The sequence below is a fragment of the Acomys russatus genome, chromosome 10 (genome assembly GCF_903995435.1).
Source record: "Acomys russatus chromosome 10, mAcoRus1.1, whole genome shotgun sequence".
Taxonomy (NCBI): Eukaryota; Metazoa; Chordata; class Mammalia; order Rodentia; family Muridae; genus Acomys; species Acomys russatus.
In genome coordinates, this window is record NC_067146.1 from 5,090,972 (window position 1) to 5,110,781 (window position 19,810).

Genomic DNA, 19,810 nt, shown 5'->3' on the forward strand with positions numbered 1-19,810 from the left:
ACGCTGGGATATATAATTGAGATATGCTTCTTCTGAAGCAAATGGCTAGCTCCTTTTCTTTTCCAAGCAGGTCCTTTAGAAGGGTGTTAGGGATGACAGGCCATATGGCCAATGTTCAGCCATCTTGTCCAAGTCTGCACCTTTAAGTCTCTGTCTTTCCCCAAGCTTGCCTTTCACCAGAAACTAGCTGGCCCTGTTGTGAGTCAGCAGTTAGACTAAAGCTAGATGAAGTCAGAGCAAGATGCCCTGTGTGGCAGGACATTATGACCCTGCCTGGAATTCCTTATGTTTTGAGAAAGGCCTGCAGTTTGGTCACTATAGCAATATGCTTCCCTGCCTTCTGACTTATAAAAGCTGCTGCCTGACTAATAAACTTTGAGAGCTTGATCAATCAGACTTGCTCTCCTTCTTTGTGTCTTGCATTTTCAACAGGTGAACTTCATCCCGAGTTTTAGTCGAACCCCGCAGGCTGGGGCAGAAGGGAGCATCAGGCCCCAAGTTCATCACAACGATAAAGCAAGTGCATGACCTCTTGGATACAGGCCCTGGGTATCAGAAAACCCTCTTCTAACCGTTCTAGACACTTCTGTGCCTCAGACTCTCAGCTGTTACCCTCAGGAGGAACTAGAGCTTCACACTCATCCTTGTTTCCTTGGCAGGTGGAGGTGAGCACAGGGAGAGGTAAACTGTGTCAGAATAAACCTTCTGCGCTACCCACCGCAGACCAGCACGGAACATCCCCACCCTGCACACATGCACAGCAGTGTTCTCATATTCCTGACCTTTCCACTCTTGTACTTCCAGGGAAAGAGCCAGTTAGATAGTCCAGAAATGGAAGTGGAATCATTTTTAGCTTTCATGAGCTATTGTGAATTCATTTTCTTTTAGACATCACATTAATTTTTAAAACTCAATTTTAAGCTAGTGAATTATCTCATTTATGTTTTAAAGTAGTATTTTAGTAGAACATGTTCTCTGTATTTCTTTTTACATTCTTGGGAACTGCTATCTTCAATAAGGAAAAATTAAGAATTCTTCACTACCAAGGCTGGCTGACACGGCACAGTGGATAAATGTGCTTGCTGCCGAGTCTGATGACCTGAATCCAATCTCCAGGACCCACATGGTCCCACAAGGTATGCCTTGACCTCCATGGTATAAATGTGCAAGCACACATATAACACACACACACACACACACACACACACACACACAATTTCAAGACTAAAATTAGGACTTATTAGATACCTACAGGGGGAGACTTCATATGCCTGTACATGTGGATAGAAATTCTGTAACTTGTTATTGAATGTAAAGGGTCAGCTGTCAGGGCTTGCGCAGGAATCATAGGGGCCATAGGTTAAAATGCAGGCCTTTCTCAGTAGCTATCCACCCTTTACAATAGATGCCCATGTGAAACTCACCTCCCAAGTGGCACACAGATTTGATTTATGGTATAACCATTTGCCATTTTCATCTCTAGGATAAACTTCCTTTCCAGGCTGTAAAACACAAAACATTTATTTATACCTAAGAATTAAAAATAGAGAATTTAAGTTGTCAACATAGTAAATACCATGGCCTTGCAATTCAAGTTTACCAATTTATATACTTTTCCAATAAATATTATAGGTACACATAGTGTTGTGATATCATATAAAACATGTTCATGTACATAAAATTATATACCATTTATACATTATGATATTATTAATAATATATGATATGTAATTATACAATCACAGAACATGATATTTATCATTGTGGGAGTCCCTGCAAGTGTCAGAGCTGGCAGGAAAATGGTCCAGGTGAGGTAAAAATGACACTCGACTCGGCCCAACTTAGACAGTGCTGGGCCAAACTTCTTGGAGTCTGACATCACTTGGTTTATTTTAGCTGTACTTAAGCACACCACAACTTTGGAATGCAAAGAGTCATTCTTTTAAGGGAGCTCACTAGGCATGTGGGCTGTCTAGGAGGTGATCTGGTGTTTGCAAGGTCTTATACCACAACGCTCCCCCAAACTGCTTCCAGCCTCTGACATGCTGTCAGGAGCCATTGATTTGAGGAAGTTCAGTAGACATGAGAGATCTCTGGAGGTGATCCAGTATTTGCAAGGTCTATATCGTGATGTACCCCAGAATTGCTTCCAGCCTCTTACTACCCTGTCAATTATGCTTTGCTGCATCTCTCTAAAATCTGGCACTAGAGCCAGGCATGGTGGCACATGCCTTTAATCCCAGCACCCAGGGAGGCAGAGGCAGGTAGATTACTGTCAGTCTAAGGCCAGCTTGGTCTACAAAGTGAATCCAGGATAGCCAGGACTACATTCATGGCCAGCTCAGTCTACAAAGCAAGTCCAGGATAGCCAAGATTACACAGAGAAACCCTGTCTTGAAAAACCAAAAGTAAATATATCTGGCATTGGTGCAAACTGTTACTTTCTGGTTATTGACCAGCTCTGATTGTGCAAACTTCCTTCAGGATCTTGTTGAAGATGTATTGTTTGTTATTTAGATGAATTAATCCCTGATTATGGAATTCCTGACTTGATTCAAATAGTTTTAAAAGTTAAAGTTAGTTTATGGTTGCAATAAATACCTTTGTGGACCTCCAGATGCCTCACTAAGGATAGCCTTGTAGCAGATTTGTGGCTTCAGATAAGGCCCCACTCCAGATGGCACCACAAATCCTGGTATTTCACCATCAATATAGGCAAGTTTGTTTAAACTTTCCATGAACCTAAGTGGAATGAAGCTCCCTAGATATTTCTGAATTTACTCTGTTTCTTAGAATGAAATACAGATAACATTATTGTCCTGAGGTTATAATGAACCAAGAGATAGCCAGATAATGTATAGTTAGGTCCATCCTAATTGATAAGGCATATACTCTTGTGAGTTTCAGACCCTACTAACCTTAGACCCTGTCAACCTTTGTCATTCTGAACTCACTATGAACTTATGTAATGGATATATAGATAAGAAATGTTTAGATTTAAAACATGTAACCTGTTATATTTTAGAATTCATCTGTTTTTGTGATTAATTGTACTTTTTTGACTATGAGGTAATTCCCTTTCCTCAGAAGTATAAGTGTGGCCATCTACAATAAACGGTGCTGAAAATTGGGAAGCCTGATTTCATCTGTCTCTTCTCTTGAACCTTTTCTCTTGAATACATGTGTTGAGATTGGGAAAACTGACTTCAATTGAAGTTGAGATGTCTAATTTCATCACCTTCTCTCTTGAATGTATGTGTGTGAGTGGTTTATTTTCTATCTTTCTCTTACTTCTTATTTCTCTGTAGATTCACAAATAAGTTAGCAGACTCAGGGCCATCAGCCTTCTACAGCTAATAAGCCTAAGTTTACACCAACTTATTGGAGATCTCCGCAAAGAGGCCTATCTACAGATCAAAGAGCCTCCTTTTACAACCCCAGTGCAGTTTCTAGCCAGAAGCCGCTTTTACAGCCTCAGCCATAGGAAACTTGTGGTCAGTTTAAGTTCTCCTCATGGCTGCAGTATAGCCAGTCACTAGAGAGGAAACCTTAGCCTCTTTTTCCCCTTCCCTCCTTTCTCTTTCAATCCTGATCGGTTGCCTGAGCCATCAGCTCTGGCCACCCAAGAGATTAAGCAAACTGGAAGGGCATCCACATCCATCACCAGAGACCCTACCTTGGACCTCTCCAGAGCAGCAGCTGGGCATTAACATTGAAAAAAGTTTTCTGATGACAATGAACTCAGTTCTAAGTTACAACAAATGTAAGACGTATTTACATTGAGACTCTTTACAAAGTCAACATGGCCTTTTCCATAAAGGTGGGCCCCACCAACTCAGAAGCAATGCTCAAGACTTCAGGGGAGGGGTTTGAGACAAACAAAACGTAAGTTCTAGGGAGTACGGGTGAAGCCTGGCTCTACAGATAGCAAACGGTCACCAGGTTGCAAACTACATCCTTTCCCAGCATTCCAAGAGGAAGACAGGCAAACATCTCCTTCCTTTGAAGAGATGAGCCTGAGGGATTAACTTTCCTGGCTTCTCTGGTATTTATCTGTATGCACAGGGACCACTTCTAACTTTTTAAAGAAAGAAAAAAACAATGTCCATAGTAGAAGACATGATTGAATTCACTGTCTCTATGGCTAGTCTAATTATACAGGCATGCATAAGAGAAGTGATAGGAATAGCTGAGAGAGGACCGAGGAAAGGGCAGAGCCATGTTAGCATGATGGCCATTTCAAGGTGACTTGAGTGACTTTGCCTCTTTATACAAATCATTAATTTGACCACCAATAGTATTAGAAAAGTTTGATACATGAAAGCAACACGTGCCAGGGAATTTCTGACAACCAAGATTATGATTGAGCAAGAAATAATCTATGGTGGCTAAATTTTGTAAAATTGTGGTCCTCAATGAATTTCTGCTAATATTTTTTGCTGTAATGTTAATGGTTTTACTAATCACATAGGCCATCTTTGAGACTTCTCGGTGTATATCTGTAACCATTCCTGGGACTGGCAATAAAAGAATACAATAACAATCTTTAGCATGGCAAACAACATCATACTGTCTGCTCTTAGAGGTGTGTTTTTTAAGACCCTGACCAAAAAAAAACACTTAAATTTTGTATTGACAAGCTGAGAGTGGCTGTGCAATACAGTCAGTAAACATAATAGCGTCCTTTATCAGTATCCTTGTTGTTTCCCCCAACATCTCAGTTAATGAGTTAAAGTCTCTCTCTCTCTCTCTCTCTCTCTCTCTCTCTCTCTCTCTCTCTCTCTCTCTCTCTCTTTCTCTCTCTCTCTCTCTCAAGTTATTGGTAGGCTTACTATTCCATCTTGTTAGGGTTTCTATTGCTGTGAAGAGACCCCATGACCACAGCAACCCTTATAAAGGAAAACATTTAATTGAGGCTGGCTTACATTTGAGGAAGAAATAGTGACATTGGGCCTAAGCATCTGAAACCTCAAAGCCCACAGCCGGTAACACACATCATCTAACAAGGCCACGACACCTAAGAGTGCCCCTCGCTATGGCACTATGGGAGCCACACACATCATCTAAAGAGGCCATGATACCTAAGAGTGCCCCTCCCTATGGCCTTATGGGATGCCTAAGAGTACCCCTCCCTATGGCACTATGGGAGCCATTTTCCTTCACGTCACCACACATCTCCTCTTGACGAGCTTGTCCTTCACTTTCAGGTACTTCACTTGTCTCCGGGGCCACATCCCAGAGACCCATCAATGCGGAAGTCATAGGGTCTTATTTATTTTCTGGAATGACAAAAGCATAATCTTGCCATGATGTTGGGACCCTATTCCCTGATGAGACTCTCGATTTTATTATTTGACACACACATCAGGAAGGGCAGCTATCGGCTTCAGTTGCAATGGGAGTCTCAGAAAGGACGTGTGCAAAGACCTGTTTGACAAAGTCAAGTTTTAGATATGACACAATGGAGGCATGAGTCAGGGAAAGACATAGTACATATCTGTAGTGCGTTTTGAGCATAGATTTCCACATACATGATGACAGAGTGTGCCCCAGTCACAGACAGCAGCAGATGTCAAGCTGATGTCCACTCACCATTACATATGCATTAGAAGCTTAGAATGCTATAAAATAATTTCTTTATACTGTGTAAAATAATGCCTGTAATAGAGGGTGGGTTCCTGTGAGCCTCCTTTAAACTCTTTTTCTTGCCAGAGTCTGACCATTTGTCAGACTAAAGGCAAGCATAAAACTAAAGAACAACCGAAATCTATTTATTTAACAGTGGTCAATAGCTTTTAAAGGCTTAAATTTAAGACCAAAAAAAAAAAAAAAATTGAGATCTTTAAATTTCAGGGAAATTTTAATTTTGAGCTCAGGACTCTCCTGTTAAGTAACAGGACATCCAAAACTACCTGAGAAACAATTGCAGAGAATCCTGAAAGAGAAAACAACTGAGTTTTCCCATGCCATCATGATAGTTTATATCCAGCTGATATTGCAAATGAAACAAAAATGTGAGCGCTATCAAAGCATAACAGTTTCATAGAAGAAGAGCTTGCTAGACAGCTTTAGTTTTTACTACATTTTGTAGACAGTCTAGTGTAACAGATGTTTAGGCTTGTTAAAATGTAATAGGTAGAAACTTCCAAATAACCTAATTCCTACTGTGTCCACCCTCCTTCCCCTGGGCACTCAAGACTCCTCCCTCTGGACTTCTGTCTTCTTGGTCTCCAATGACAAAGTGGCCTGTCCCTCCAGGGGCCTCCCTGTGGCTGCCCACACATGGTCCCAACAGAAACCCACTCACCTCCACCCGCTATGGGAGGTGCCTAGAGTTGAAGGTGTCCTTTCTCTTTCCAAGATCTTGCTAACATCAAAGAATGGTTGGATTCTTTCTCCACTAATCCCTCTGTCTACATGAGAGAGTTCTGGCACTTATCTCAAATCTATGGTTTAACCTGTCACCATTTCTGTGTCATGTAGTCCTCTACTCTTCCGCATGACATGCGAGGACGTTTAGGAGGTGGTCAGGCAGTGTGTGGGTGGGATCCACCTGGCAGATCCTGAGACTCCAGGGTGTCATGATGTATTTCTGTTCCAGGACCCTGACTGAGGCTACCAGCGGGGACAGGAGGACCACCACAGGAGGGACATTGTGATTCCCTGCCTCCTGGGAGGCATGGAGACATTTTTTCTTTTTCTCTCTTCTTTCTTTCTTTCTTTCTTTCTTTCTTTCTTTCTTTCTTTCTTCCTTTCTTTCTTTTTTGCCGAAACAGGGTTTCTCTCTGTAGTCTTGGCTATCCTGGACTCACTTTATACATGAAGCTGGCTTTGAACTCACAGAGATCTGCCTGCCTCTGCCTCCCCAAGCACTGGGATTACAGGCATGCACCATCTCACCCAACTTGGAAACAAATTCTAACAAGGTGGTTACTTTGATAGACTCCACCAGGTTACCCTACAAATGGACATCTGTCAGTTTTTCTTAACAGATTACAAGAGGCCGTGACTCAATAAACTCTCCTTCCTCGACCTCTCCAGCAGGTGCCACGGCAGTACTTGCCTCTCTTTTTTTTTTCTTTCTCTCCCTCCCCCCCTTATTGGCTTCAGACATTCAATAAAACAAAACAAAGCTCAAAAAGGTTGAGGATGGTCCTCAAACACCTTTCAGGACTTTGTTAAGATGGTTTTCAAGGTCTTGACACCCAAGACAAAGTATCATAGTTGTCCCAACAGGCTCAGGTGCAACAGAAACTTATCCACCATGCCCAAGCCCTGGTGGCGTCCTTAAGGCCAACAACATCTCTCTGGGGCAAAGTCAGTTCCACTGAGAGCCTACTTTCCATATGGCCAGGAAGGCCACTGGTCCAGTGTCTGTCTTAATCCCCACCCACCAACAAAGGCAGGAAACCAGAGTCCCCCAATGGGAGTTTGACACCATCAAGACCCAACCTCACCACTGGAGGCATCTCAAACTCCTCAGGCCTTTGAGCTTCTCAGTTTGGAGGAGGCCATTTCCCTATGCAAGCCTAGGGTAAAGGGGACTCTAGGCAGTGGATAAGTCCACCACTTTCCTAGTGGACATGCTTTCTTCACAGTTCCTTTACACCATGACTCATATTTCCTCTTTGCTTTCACTTGGGAGGACCCTGACACATAGTCTTTGAGGCAGCTCACTTGGACTATACTCCCTCAAGGCTTTCAAGATACCCCCCACTTCTTTGGCCAGGCCTTGGCCTGGGATTTATCCTCCCTTGACCTCAGCTCCAGTATCCTACTCCAGTGTGTGGATGACCTCTTACTTTGCAGTTCCCTCCCTTTCCCTAGCCCAAAAGGCCACTTCTCAACTCTTGAACTCTCTTGGTTCCTTAGGATACTCCTTCCAAAGCACAGCTATGCTCTCCCACAGTTGTATAGCAGGGGTCCAGCTTAGCCCAAGTAAGAAGACCCTCCTCTCTGACTGGGTGCAGACCCTGAGGGATCTACAGCCCCAACTATGTGAAATAAAATTCTTTCATTTTGGAGCCTGGTGGGGTTCTTTAGATATTGGATCCCCAGCTTTGCTGTCACTGCTAAGCTGCTATACCAGGCAGGCAAGAAGAAATCCACCCCCCATGGGCCTCTCACTCACCTAGATATAGTTCACCATTTTTCCCTATACTGGGAAACTTTAAAAAAATTTTACATATGCATTTATATTATTACACACATATACAATGAACTACCTATAGCAAGAAGAACCACAAAAACAATCAGGAATTATATAAATGTGACATTCAAAGTGTTTTGGCTATTTGTATTTGGCAGCCTTGAAGAAAACATCTTTCCTATCTTGGTGCATCTAAAATTCTGAATGTAAATCAATATCTATCATATCTCATCTCTATCAACTTAAAACATCTATTAAGACCTAAAAACATCTTAAACCCTAAACAACTAAGCTTAATTGTAAAACTAAACTATTTGGTCTTCAACCCCATCAGAGACCTGAGAAGGAATAAAAAACTGCCTGAGTAAACCAAAGTGCAGGTTAACAATGTCCCAAATGAGAAGATGATAGAGACAGTTTGCTGCCTAAACAGTCACACAAAACTACAACCTTGGAGCATCATCTTCAGCCTTCTAGACCAGTATATCTGACAGACATATTTTTGAGGCAGGAACTATTGAGGACTTGCTTAACCTGTCTTGGCAGAGTTTGGCCATCGATTCTATCTGCATCCAAGCTTGCCCACTTTCAGGCAGAATTCTGTCTGTGTCAGAAACAAAGACATTTTGCCCAGGGACTTGTTTGCCACATTTGAAGCCATCTCCATAAGAAAGTTCTTTGATGCTCATCATCTTGTTTAAAGTAGGCTTGGTATTGCCAGGAGTTAACCTGTCTCATTGTCAATGAATCTTTAAAATAATAAAAAATCCTTAAATGCCATATTCTGTACGTATCTATCTGTTAAACCTGGGATGTATATTCTTGTGATAAAATAGACTAGTAATTGTCATGACCATGATTTGGTCAACTAATAATTAAGTTGTATAGCTTATTTATCCTAAACATCCTGCAATAGCACTTTCAAAATATTGGAAGTAAAACTTGTATTATCATTGAGTTGTACGGGTACAATACCGCACAATAGAGTATAAATTTTACATTGGTATAGAATTCAAATTTAGGATTATTCTTCACACACAATATATATATTTCTACTCTGGAAAGCTTTTTTTTTTTTTAAACAGCTTCAGCCTTGGCCCTTCCAGACTCTACTCAGCCCTACCACATCTTCACCAGTGAGAGACTGGGGTTAGCAAAAAGTGCCCTGGCCCAACTCATTGGGCCCTCCCATCAAGCCATTGATTTTCTGTCTAAAGAGTTGGACTCCACTGTGTGCAGATAGCAGCCATGTCTGCGAGACCTAGTTGGGGCCTAACTTACCCCAGAGACCCTCAAGATCACCTTACTCTAGCCTATTACTGTATCCTCCACACACCACCTCTCTGTTATCCCTGGAAAACTTCCAGGTCACCTTGGCCTAAACATGGCAACCCTTCTTCTTGTTCCGTCCTCGTCCAATACCCCTTCCTACCCCTTCCTAGAGGCTGGGGAGGCCCTACATTCACTCCTACTTGGCTTCCTAGACCAACCTTTGACAAACCCTCAACTCATCCTTTTTGTGGGTGGACATTCCCTTATAGAAAAGTCAGTAACCTGCCAGGTGGCATATGCAGAGTGCCCTTGATGGTAAGGAAACACCTTTCTTATAGCTCATGCCCACTCTGATCAGTGGAAGCAAAGTAATTTCTCCACCATCAAGGGCACTCCTGTTGTCAATGGTCCCTTCATAGCTCTTGGAGGCCCTCCAACTCCCAGTAGAGACGGTCAGAACTCACTGCTAGGGGTACCAAACCTCCAGGGATCCAGTGGCTCTGGACAGTGCCAGGGCTGACTCAGTGGCCCAGGGTCTGGCTTCAAGCTCCTCCAGACCCATGGGGTACATCCTTTTCCTGACATCTTCCTACAAACATCAGTATAAGCTTTGTGTGTGTGGGGGGGGAACAAATTTCTTGACAAAGGGGCCACACAGGCAAAGGATGGATGGCTTTACCTAAACAACGCCTTATTCTTCCTCTCAGACAGGCACTTTCCATCATCTCTGACATCCACCAGAGCCTACATATGGGCCCCAAGGTCCTATTCCAATTTCTAGAGTCCCTTTTTGATCCCACCAAGCCCCCCAGCCCATAGTTTATAGGCCCATGCTTCCAGCTAAACGTGTGCCAAGATCAACCAGCAGGGGGCTCTCCAGACACACCAGCTCCAAGGACACCAACTTAGCAAAGACTGGCAAATTGACTCCACACACATGCCTACCCACAAAGAACTCCATTATTTCCTAACCCTTGTTGAAACTTCCACAGGGCGCATCGAACTGTTCCCCACCTCCAGGGAAACAGCAGACATGGCAGCCCAGGTGTCCTTAAACATATCATGTCTCAGTTTGGCGTGCCAAGGACCATTCAAACAGACAACGGTTCAGCCTTCACGTCCAAGGTCATGGAGCTCATCTCTGAAACCTTGACCATTTCCTGGAAACTTCATGTTCTGTACTGTCCACAGTCATCGGGAAAGGTAGAGAGAGCCAACGGCCTCATCAAAGAGCAACTCACCAGACTTTCACCTGAGCTTAGCTTACATTGGTCTTCCCTTTGCTGCATTGCTTCCACTTGCCTCTGAGCTACCCCATGTTCTCCTACAGGCCTCAGCCCTGTTGAGCTCTTGTAAGGAAGGCTGCTTCTCCTCAATCACCATCTCCTGGCCCCAACTCCCCCACTGGCCAGCACTTACCCTATCTTTCTCCCCTATGCTCCCCTTCTCTGCCGGCACACTGACAACTATCTCCCCACCCCCATGTCAGTGGACTCAACCGATGCCAACTGCTTCCCTTTACCAAGGGGATCGGGTACTTCTCAAATAATTATCTTCTAAGTCTTTAGAGCCCTGGTGGATGGGACCCTACGCTGTGACTCTCACCACCCGCCTAGCTGCCAAACTCCTAGGATATCAGTGTTGGCACCATCTATCCAGGCTCAAAAGGCTCCGGCCCAAGATGGATGGTCTGGCCAGCAGCTGGCACCTACCACTCTCAGGTTCTGCAAGGATCCTCAAAAAACAGGTCTGAACGGTAAAACCTGACTACATTCCCTTTCTTTATATCTTTCTTTTTCTAGGTCACGTTATTTCTCTGTCACTGCAGGCACTAGGCATGATGACACCCTTGCCAGGTTACCTCTTTGTTTACAATTGTCCCGATCCTGGCCCAGCTGGGAGAAACTGTGCCAGCTCCAACATGCTGCTGATGTTTGTATGTTCAGGAAACTTGGACTGCTGGAGCTGGTGAGACCCACAGTGACATCATGGACCAAGCAGACAGGCCTCCTAAGGGATGCCATGATGTTATGTCCATCCCAGTATCTCTTTTGTTTTTAAGGTACAGAGGGATATGGCTCCCTTATGCTTTGCTTTACCTATGACCACATGGACAAGGCCTGTCACACCCAAGGGGGGCAGTCAAAGAATATGGGTGTTGCCTATGGAGTTCTTATAAAAAGAACATCCTAAGTTGGTGCAATAAAAAAACACAAAAAAGACTGCTGGCAAGTATGGACAAGGACAGGCCAAACCTCTGGCTGGTTATTCCCCACCTAAGTACAACATTACATTAATATCCTCTGCCCTCTGCCCTCTGCCCTCCAGAACCTGGCAAACCACCCAGGCCATACAACAACAGGAGAAGTCCCACCAATCACCCCTGGGAGACTCTTCCCAATCTCAGGTGAAAACTAAAACAAACAAACAAACAAACAAACAAAAACCTTTCTCCTGGCTGGGCCTCATCCAGAAGGGAGCAAACCTACTTAACCTTACTAAAGCCTCCAGCTTCTTTCTTTGTGCTGCTCTGAGTCAATCCCTCTGTTTGCAGTACCTAGTCTGCTCCTAAGGCCAAGGGCTGACCTCCAACCAAGGACTACTACTACACAAGCCTTTTCCGGGGCTCTCCAGACACTCAATTCCCTTTCTGCTCCTTGGGACCTTGCTTCCTTCTCAATACTACTAATATAGCTTTGGTATCCACCTGGGCATCCCCAGGGGTTTCTTTTGATGCATTGGCTCTCTCTATATATAAAAAGAAACCTTGTCCCTGGTCGTCTCTCCTCTCTATGTGTCCCAGGGATGTTGGTACCGGACCTAATGCCTTGTGGAAAGACTGAAATGGCCAAGCTCTCTTCTCCTACTGACACCTCCCAGCCTGGGTGGTCCCAGTTTTGGCACTGGCAGATATTGCTGTGGTCGCCTTAATAATAGCAACCAGCTTAAGCTCAGGCATAGTAGGATACGTGGCAGTTGGGGATCCAATGGGTGTCTGGCCATCTCCAAAGGGCCGTTGATACCTCAGCAATGTTATTGGCTTCCCTCCAGCACCAGATGACTTTGGTGGCCCAGGTGGCCATGCAGAGCCAGAAAGCATGAGACTTGGGGAAAGAGTGCTGTTACTATATCAACGAATCTGGTCTAGTGGAAACTAATATCGAGTCACTCCGGAAACTGCCTGAAGAACTTCACCAATACAACCAGGGCACATCTCCAGTCCACTCTTCCTGGCAGCCCTCACTCTTCCCGTGGCTAGCCTGTGTTCACAGGGTCAGTGGTAATAATGTGTCCACTGTTTCTTGTAGAATGTTGCCTCCTACAGGAGCACATCTGGGAGGATTCCAGAGTGGTCCTTCACCAAATGCTCCTACATCACTGCATCTCTGTGCCTAGTCCCGACATCTCCTCCTGTTATCCCAGCTCAGCAGGAAGTAGTCAGACTTGAGTCGGTGTCCCTCAAAACATTGGACAAAGAGAAAACTTAGCTCTGGGTTCCAAAGTGACCACTGGGCACAAGACACATCTACTGAACCCCCCAAGCCCAGGCAATCCTTCAATACCTTATCAAACACATCACTGCCTCCCACACTCGTCTCCTACAAAAAGCCCCTAACTCAGCCCAGTTGTGAGACTTCATGGGCCGCCCTACTGTGAGACCATGAACTCTCCCAGGAGCAACTAATTCCTAAATAAACTTGCCTTTTGCTTTTTAATTCTGCTGCACTGGATTTATTGCAGCAGCAACGAGAAGCCATTCATTAATCATCATCAGTGTGGAACAAGTAATTGACATGTATCTTGTTTAGTGGCACAATAATTTCTATAGGCTCTTTTCCAGTAAGTTAAAGACATGTCCTTTCCATCATTATTAAGTCTTTAACTCCCTGTAAATAAGGAGCTACAGACCGTTGTGGAGAATTATAATATGCATAGATTTTTGTAATATGATTACCTTGTTGGTATGTAATTTCAGTAAGAGATTAGTAGGAAGGAAGGATAAATAACTGATAAGGAAGTAAGAGATTAATTCTATGAGCTACTGTTTTAGTAGCAGCATTTTTTACTAAGCTAATAACCCATTCAGCTTCAGAGGTTACATTTCTTATAGAATTTAACCGAGATCAGAAAGCAAGTTAAAGAGCAGAGCCAAATCCTCAGTAGTGAAAGGCAGATAGGGACCAGTTGACATGACTCAAAATTCTTTGTAAGTAATTGAGGCTACGTTGTGTGGGAAGTTTTATGAGAGGCTGATGGCAAACTTGTTATTGAGTAATAATAGATCCTAAATAACTATAAGGTGGTTGCTTTTGTATTTTATCTGGAGCTATGTTTAAATTTTATTCCTTAGTTGTATTTACCATGAAAGTTACAGTCGTGGAAGTGTTGATTCGGCTGGCAGCGAGGAGAATACCCTCCATATGCTCGCTGACAGAGCAGTTCCTCAGACCACTCCAGCAGCACCGGATCAGGCACTTTCTCTCTTAGTTACAATTGTTCCTGTGCTGGAAACTGGGCCTGTTTTAATTTTTCCCCACAAAGGGACAATTGATCTGCACCGAGTTATTTACCCTGTGAGGGAAAACAAACAAAACACACACACACACACACACACACACACACACACACACACACACACAAGCAAAGATAAAACTAAACTCTGGGGCAGCCACAGGCTAGCTTGGGGTAGTAGAGCCCCGCCCACTACTCCTTGGAATTTGCTCTGCCCTGCCAGGTCCTGACAATGGAACAGGCTGTGGGGGAGGGGTTGGGGGGGGGCGGCGGAGGGAGAAGGGGACCTATGGCTTTGAGTTCTAGCCAGATCCCTCAGGAGGGTGAGCCCTGATGTGGTTCTACAACCACCAGGAAACCTAAGTTACCAGAATCTGCTTTTGCTATTTTTTTCAAATGCACCTGAGAGGGTTTAAGCAATCCATTACCGTACTGCAGCTGGTAAGATAATTCACAGGGATTTTTAACTCTCCTTACCTAGACTCTTCTTTAGTTCCTATGTGTATAAAGTTGTAGATTGTTGTTGTTGCTCTGTATAATTTGAGCCTCTGGATCTTAACAAATATCTCAATAATTTTACAAAATGCTTTGTTTCAAAAGACTGAAAAGAATCCATATTAATTTTCACTCCGTCATGTATATCATTGTGACCCCTTGGGTGAGAGGCCTAAGTTTCTTTTCTTTTTCTTTCTTTCTTTCTTTTTTTTTTTTTTAGTTTTTTGAGACAGGGTTTTTCTGTGTAGCTTTGGCTGTCCTGGACTCACAGCAATCCACCTGCCTCTGCCTCTCAAGTGCTAAGATTAAAGGCGTGCACCACCACGCCCAGCCTGAGGCCTAAGTTTCTTAAACCCCAAATTTCTATTTAAAGAAAAATGTTCTTGCCTTCTCCAAGGATTGTGAGCCCCACATTTGGGTGCCAGCTGTCAGGGAAATGATCCAAGTGAGGTAAGAATGACACGTGGTTCAGCCTGACTTAGTCAGCTGCTGCTGAGCCAAACTCCCCATTGGATGTTGTTGTTGTTTTGCTTTGTTTTGTTTTGCTTTGTTTGTTTTGCTATATTTAAGCACAGGACAATTTCGGGAAAAAGTTTCCCGATGACAATTGACTAAGTTTCAAGTGAAAAACAAACCTAAGACATGTTTACTTTGAGACTCTTTACAAAGCACAACTTGCTTCTTCCATTAAGATGCGTTCTGTTGCCTCAGAAACAGGGCTCAAGATTTAGGGTCTGGGGAGAATGACTGAGGTAAACTAACGCTTGTGGGAGTCAGGGTTAGCCTGGCCTAAAATATCATAGAAGTCATTTAGGCTGTTGTAAAGCACAAGTAGCATCTCTCATAAGGATGGATTTAAAGGACTTAGAAGAAACTGTAAGGCTCTCTCTCTCTCTCAGCCTAAGCCTGGGAACGTGACCCAGACAAGCTTGGGAAAGTGACCCAAAAAGAATTGAAGGCCAGTTTCAGTTTCTGAGATCAAGGTGGCCAACCGAGATAAACAATTTCAACTAAGGTAAACAATTCTCAGGAAAGTACCATCTGGAAATTCTCTGGAAACTCCCCAACACCCCTCCCTGCCAAGAATAGCCCCCAAGACCAATGACCCCTGCAATAGCCAATAACATTTAGACAAGCACCCCTAGCGACCACCAGAGCCAATCCTAACATAGGGCACACAGCCTTTCCTAACCTTTGCGGTTTTAGCCTTTAAGAGTAGCCTGTAACAGTGACTCGGTGTGCCTCCCTCCCGAGTGAGTGCTGAGGTCCCCTGACGCGCATCAGCAATAAACCTTGTGCTTTTGCATCGACACTGTGGTCCTCATGAGTGGTCTCTCGCGACGACCCCCCTACCCGAGTGGACTCTAGGGTCCAACAAAATGCTCAAGATTTGGGGGGAAAGGGCCTGGGATAAACAAAACAAATTCTGGGGGTTATGGGTGAAGCCTGACTCTTCAAATGGCAAAGGGCCACCAGTTGTAAACTGCACCCCTTCTCAGCATTCTGAGAAGACAGGCAAACATCTCCTTTCTTTGAAGAGATGAGCCTGTGTGCTTAACTTTTCATGGCTTCTCCGGTGTGTATCTGTGTGTACAAGGACCTCTTGCCTTCTCTGTATAATTAGTCAAGTATAGTTAATACAGTTACTCCCTTGTGATACTTTCCAGGTAGTTTTGTTTGTCCAGTGCCTTTGCACATTGTTTGCATGATCTTGTCTGACATTTGTTTTGAGGTGGATGTTTCCAGTCTTTAACAATAGCCATGTGTGCCTTCTTGAGAAAAGAACGGTGGCTGAGAATGAGGGCTTTTGGCATCAGGGTTCTAGCAGTCTATTCTGTCTGCAGTTCGAGGCTACAGAGTTCTTCCTCTTTTAAGAAACCCAAATTCTGATGAAGAGTGAGGAGAAACTCCTCGGTGAAGAAAAGTGCAGTCCTCTGCACAAGATCTGACAAGACCACCCCTTGCAACATGCTGACATGGATGAAAGAAAATTTCATAAGGCCTAAGCAGTAGAGAGGTACAAGCAGTCAGTGGCAGCTGAGGAAGAGAGAACCAGGTTTTTTGTTTTATTGGTTTTTTATTTGTTTGGTTGGTTTTGGGTTTTGTGTGAGAACCCAATCCTAAGTGATTAACCCAAGACTCGTGCAAATAAGGCAATAATAATTGGAGTCAGTAGGTTTCACACACACATACACAAACACACTCTGAATGTATATAGATATATGAAATTCTCAAAATTAAAAAAATGTAAAACATTGAGAGAGGGGGAGGAATAAGGAGGAAGAGGAAGAGGAAGGAAGGAAGTAAAAATGCCATTGGTAGCTAGGATAGCCACTAGGTGCTAGGCACAGCATGAGGTTTCTAAACCTCACTAGCCCACCTGTGGGTCTGTTCTTTTTTTTTTAATCTTTTAATTGATGTGTGTATGTGTGTGCATGTACATGCGTGCATGCATGCGTGTATGTGCGTGCATGCGTGTGTGTGTGTGTGTGTGTGTGTGTGTGTGTGTGTGTGTGTGTGTACCTATGCCATGGAATTTCTATGGAGGTCAAGGGACAACCTGTGGGAGTTGGTTTCCTTCTACCATGTGGGCTCAAGGGATCAAACTCAGATCACTGGGCCTGGCAGCAGGTTCGAGCACCTTCTGAGCCATCTTGCTTGGGTTTCTGAGCCTCCATTCCCTGAGGCAACAAACTTCTGTGCACTATAAATTGCTCAACCACAGATATTGTCATTACCTCACAAAACGGAGAGAAAAGGAGATGAAGCGACTCCACAATACCCGTTTTATTCTTCAGTTTATTACTACATTTTCCCTCCTAGCTTCTCTCCTTTTTTAGGGCTCCCTTTGGTAAAAACACTTTTCCCATTGTTGTGCCTTGAGGCTCAACAGGAGAATTACCAGGACCTCAGAAGCTTTGCTGGCCATTTTCACAACCTTCTCTAGGGTCCTATAAGGAAGGTAAATGCATGTGTTTGCTGTTGGGCTTTTAAGATGTCCAACAAAATAAGGTTTTGCTAACGCTGAATCGTTCTGTTTTTGGATACAATGCAAGATGGCAGAAGGTCATAGCTGACCCTTGTAGAGTTAGCTAAGTCAGTGTCACCTGAGGCAGGAAGGTTAAGAAACAGGGAACTTAAACTGGTACAGGACAAGTGGCTAAATGACAGTGGCTGATCCAGATTTTCTCTCTTTTTCCATTTGGAATTCTCAAGAATAGTTGAAGAACGCAGTGAGCCCGCCACAGATTGAGATCAGGAGGAACATGCTGGAATAGCCTGGACCCTGATCCTGTCATTCTTAAAACAGAGTGTCCCACAAGGTTTTAGCTCAGCTTGGCATCATGTCCCGGGGGAATAAAACCCAGCATTTTGAAGCTTTCCAGCTCCAGCTGTGCCTATAACAGACACATGTAAATCAGCCTGCTATGAATGCTATGTTGCCAGTGTCCCTGATGCCTATCTGTGAGTAATAAAGTCGCTTCATTGAGTAAGAATGTTCATTCCTTCCAGTCTTGTACAATTAATGCAAACTGTAGCTCAAGGTGCACTGGGTGTCACAACTCTGTTCCAGGCCAGTGGCTGGTATGTCTTGTACTTGCTTTGCAGTTGAGTCTGAGGAAAATCATAGTCCTCTGAGGGCAAGAACTTAGACCACAACTGCCCTGCTGGACAAAAGCATACAATCTAGTGAGGTGCAAACGGACCAGGAAATGCATTCTTTGTCTTGCATCCCTATTTGTGTTATTTGAGCCAGAGAATAAGTGGAGGCCACTAAACTTCAGGGCAAGCAGATGAGAACAAGGTAGGTGCTCTACTCCCAGGTAGAAACACACAGGCAAGGATTAGATACAGGAAACCTGGACCCTGAGAGGTTTCTAATTTTAATTACTCACAGAGCTAACTGAATGTGCATTTACTGAAAACCTATCAAACTTAAGCTATATTGTCTTGTTTGTTAAATCATCTCTATATCCTGTTGTTGCCCTGTGTCATGGAGATCCTGCAGTTTTGGATCCTCAGAAGTGGCCCTTGATGCACCCAAGCAGTTTATAGATGGGGTGGATTTTGGGGTGGGAAAACTCAAAGCCCTAGATCTGGGCCTGGGTGAAAGCTGAGTTGGTCAGCTTAGCCACTGTCCCAGGCCCATACCACGAGAGCCAGCTCTCTCTCACATACACCACCAGGAACAGCTCTACTGTGCTGCCCAGGTGAGGTGCTGGGCCCACTCTCCTGAGAGCTGCAGCCTGTGAGGGGCTGGGACAGCTCACTGTCTCCCTCAGTTGCAGGGTGGAGCATCCCTCCTTCGCCCAGGCCAACACACAGCAGACTAGGGGCAGAGCCATCTCTATTTCTTGGGGCCAGCTCACCCACCTCCCCTCCACCACAGCCAGCTAGCTCTACTGTGCTGCCCAGGTGAGGTGAGGGGCCCAGTCTCCCAAAGTCCAGTTCTGTTTCTTGAGTTCTCTTTCTTTCAAAGTTTAAAGCATTTGCAACCCAGCAACTGTGTATATCACGGTGTTAAATAAACAGTGTGTCTATAGATGGGAAAAGTTCCAAAAAGGACTGCACTTGTATTAAAGGAATAAGTGACATCCTTGCTTTTAGATCTGACCTCTCTTCTGGTTGTCTTCTGTTGGAGGGGATGAGAGGTAGGTGAGTGAGTGTGTGTGTGTGTGTGTGTGTGTGTGTGTGTGTGTGTGTGTATGTAAAGACTTTTTATGGCTCTGGGGTTAAAAGCTGGATATGTCTATACACTGGTCCTCTAAAATGTGGAGCATAACGTTATTTTGATGGAAAACAGCTACAGTTGTTAAAACATGTATCATAGAAAGGCATTTCGTTAAGAGACTTGGGCCCAAACCTGTTAGCATTATTTGTTGGGTTTTTATCAGGCAGACAAGACCATTATCCTCCATCTACGGTAGCAAACATTATAGCATTCTGTGCTACTGAAGAATGCTCAACCGAAAGCAGAGCCCTCCACGGTGGGCACCTGAGCTCACCTTGAATGCCATGGGTATCTCAATGATATAAAGATCCACGTAATCTAGCTTGAGGGTCTTGAGCGTCCTCTCCAGGGCTGGGCGGACCATCTCTGGGACATGCTCTGTAGCCCACAACTGGAAAGAAAAATCAAGGGCTGGGAAATAATATCCTCTTACTCCCACATTCACATGGCTTCTGCTTCTTTCATGTCACAAACCTGTGTTTACACCTGAGCATAGGGGGACTTGATGGGCCTCTGACATCACCATGGCTGTCCACTGCTTTTCAGTCTAGTCGCATTGGGTCTTATACCCCAGGGCAATTTTGCCAACTTTTGCTAAGGCTTCACTCTGAGCTCAAACTGTTGGATGATGGATGAGTAAGGTCAGATTT

General features: G+C 44.2%; 1 protein-coding gene across 1 annotated transcript in view; it reads right to left on the bottom strand.

The window, feature by feature from the left end:
* Window positions 1-19,810, bottom strand: part of Akr1d1 (aldo-keto reductase family 1 member D1) — a 39,011-nt gene that overhangs the window by 13,111 nt on the left and 6,090 nt on the right. The window contains exons 3-4 of the mRNA XM_051151721.1: window positions 19,435-19,551; window positions 1,425-1,502 (exon numbers count right to left, since the gene is read on the bottom strand). Coding sequence (XP_051007678.1) covers window positions 1,425-1,502; window positions 19,435-19,551 — 195 coding nt within the window. The remainder of the gene's footprint in view (window positions 1-1,424; window positions 1,503-19,434; window positions 19,552-19,810) is intronic.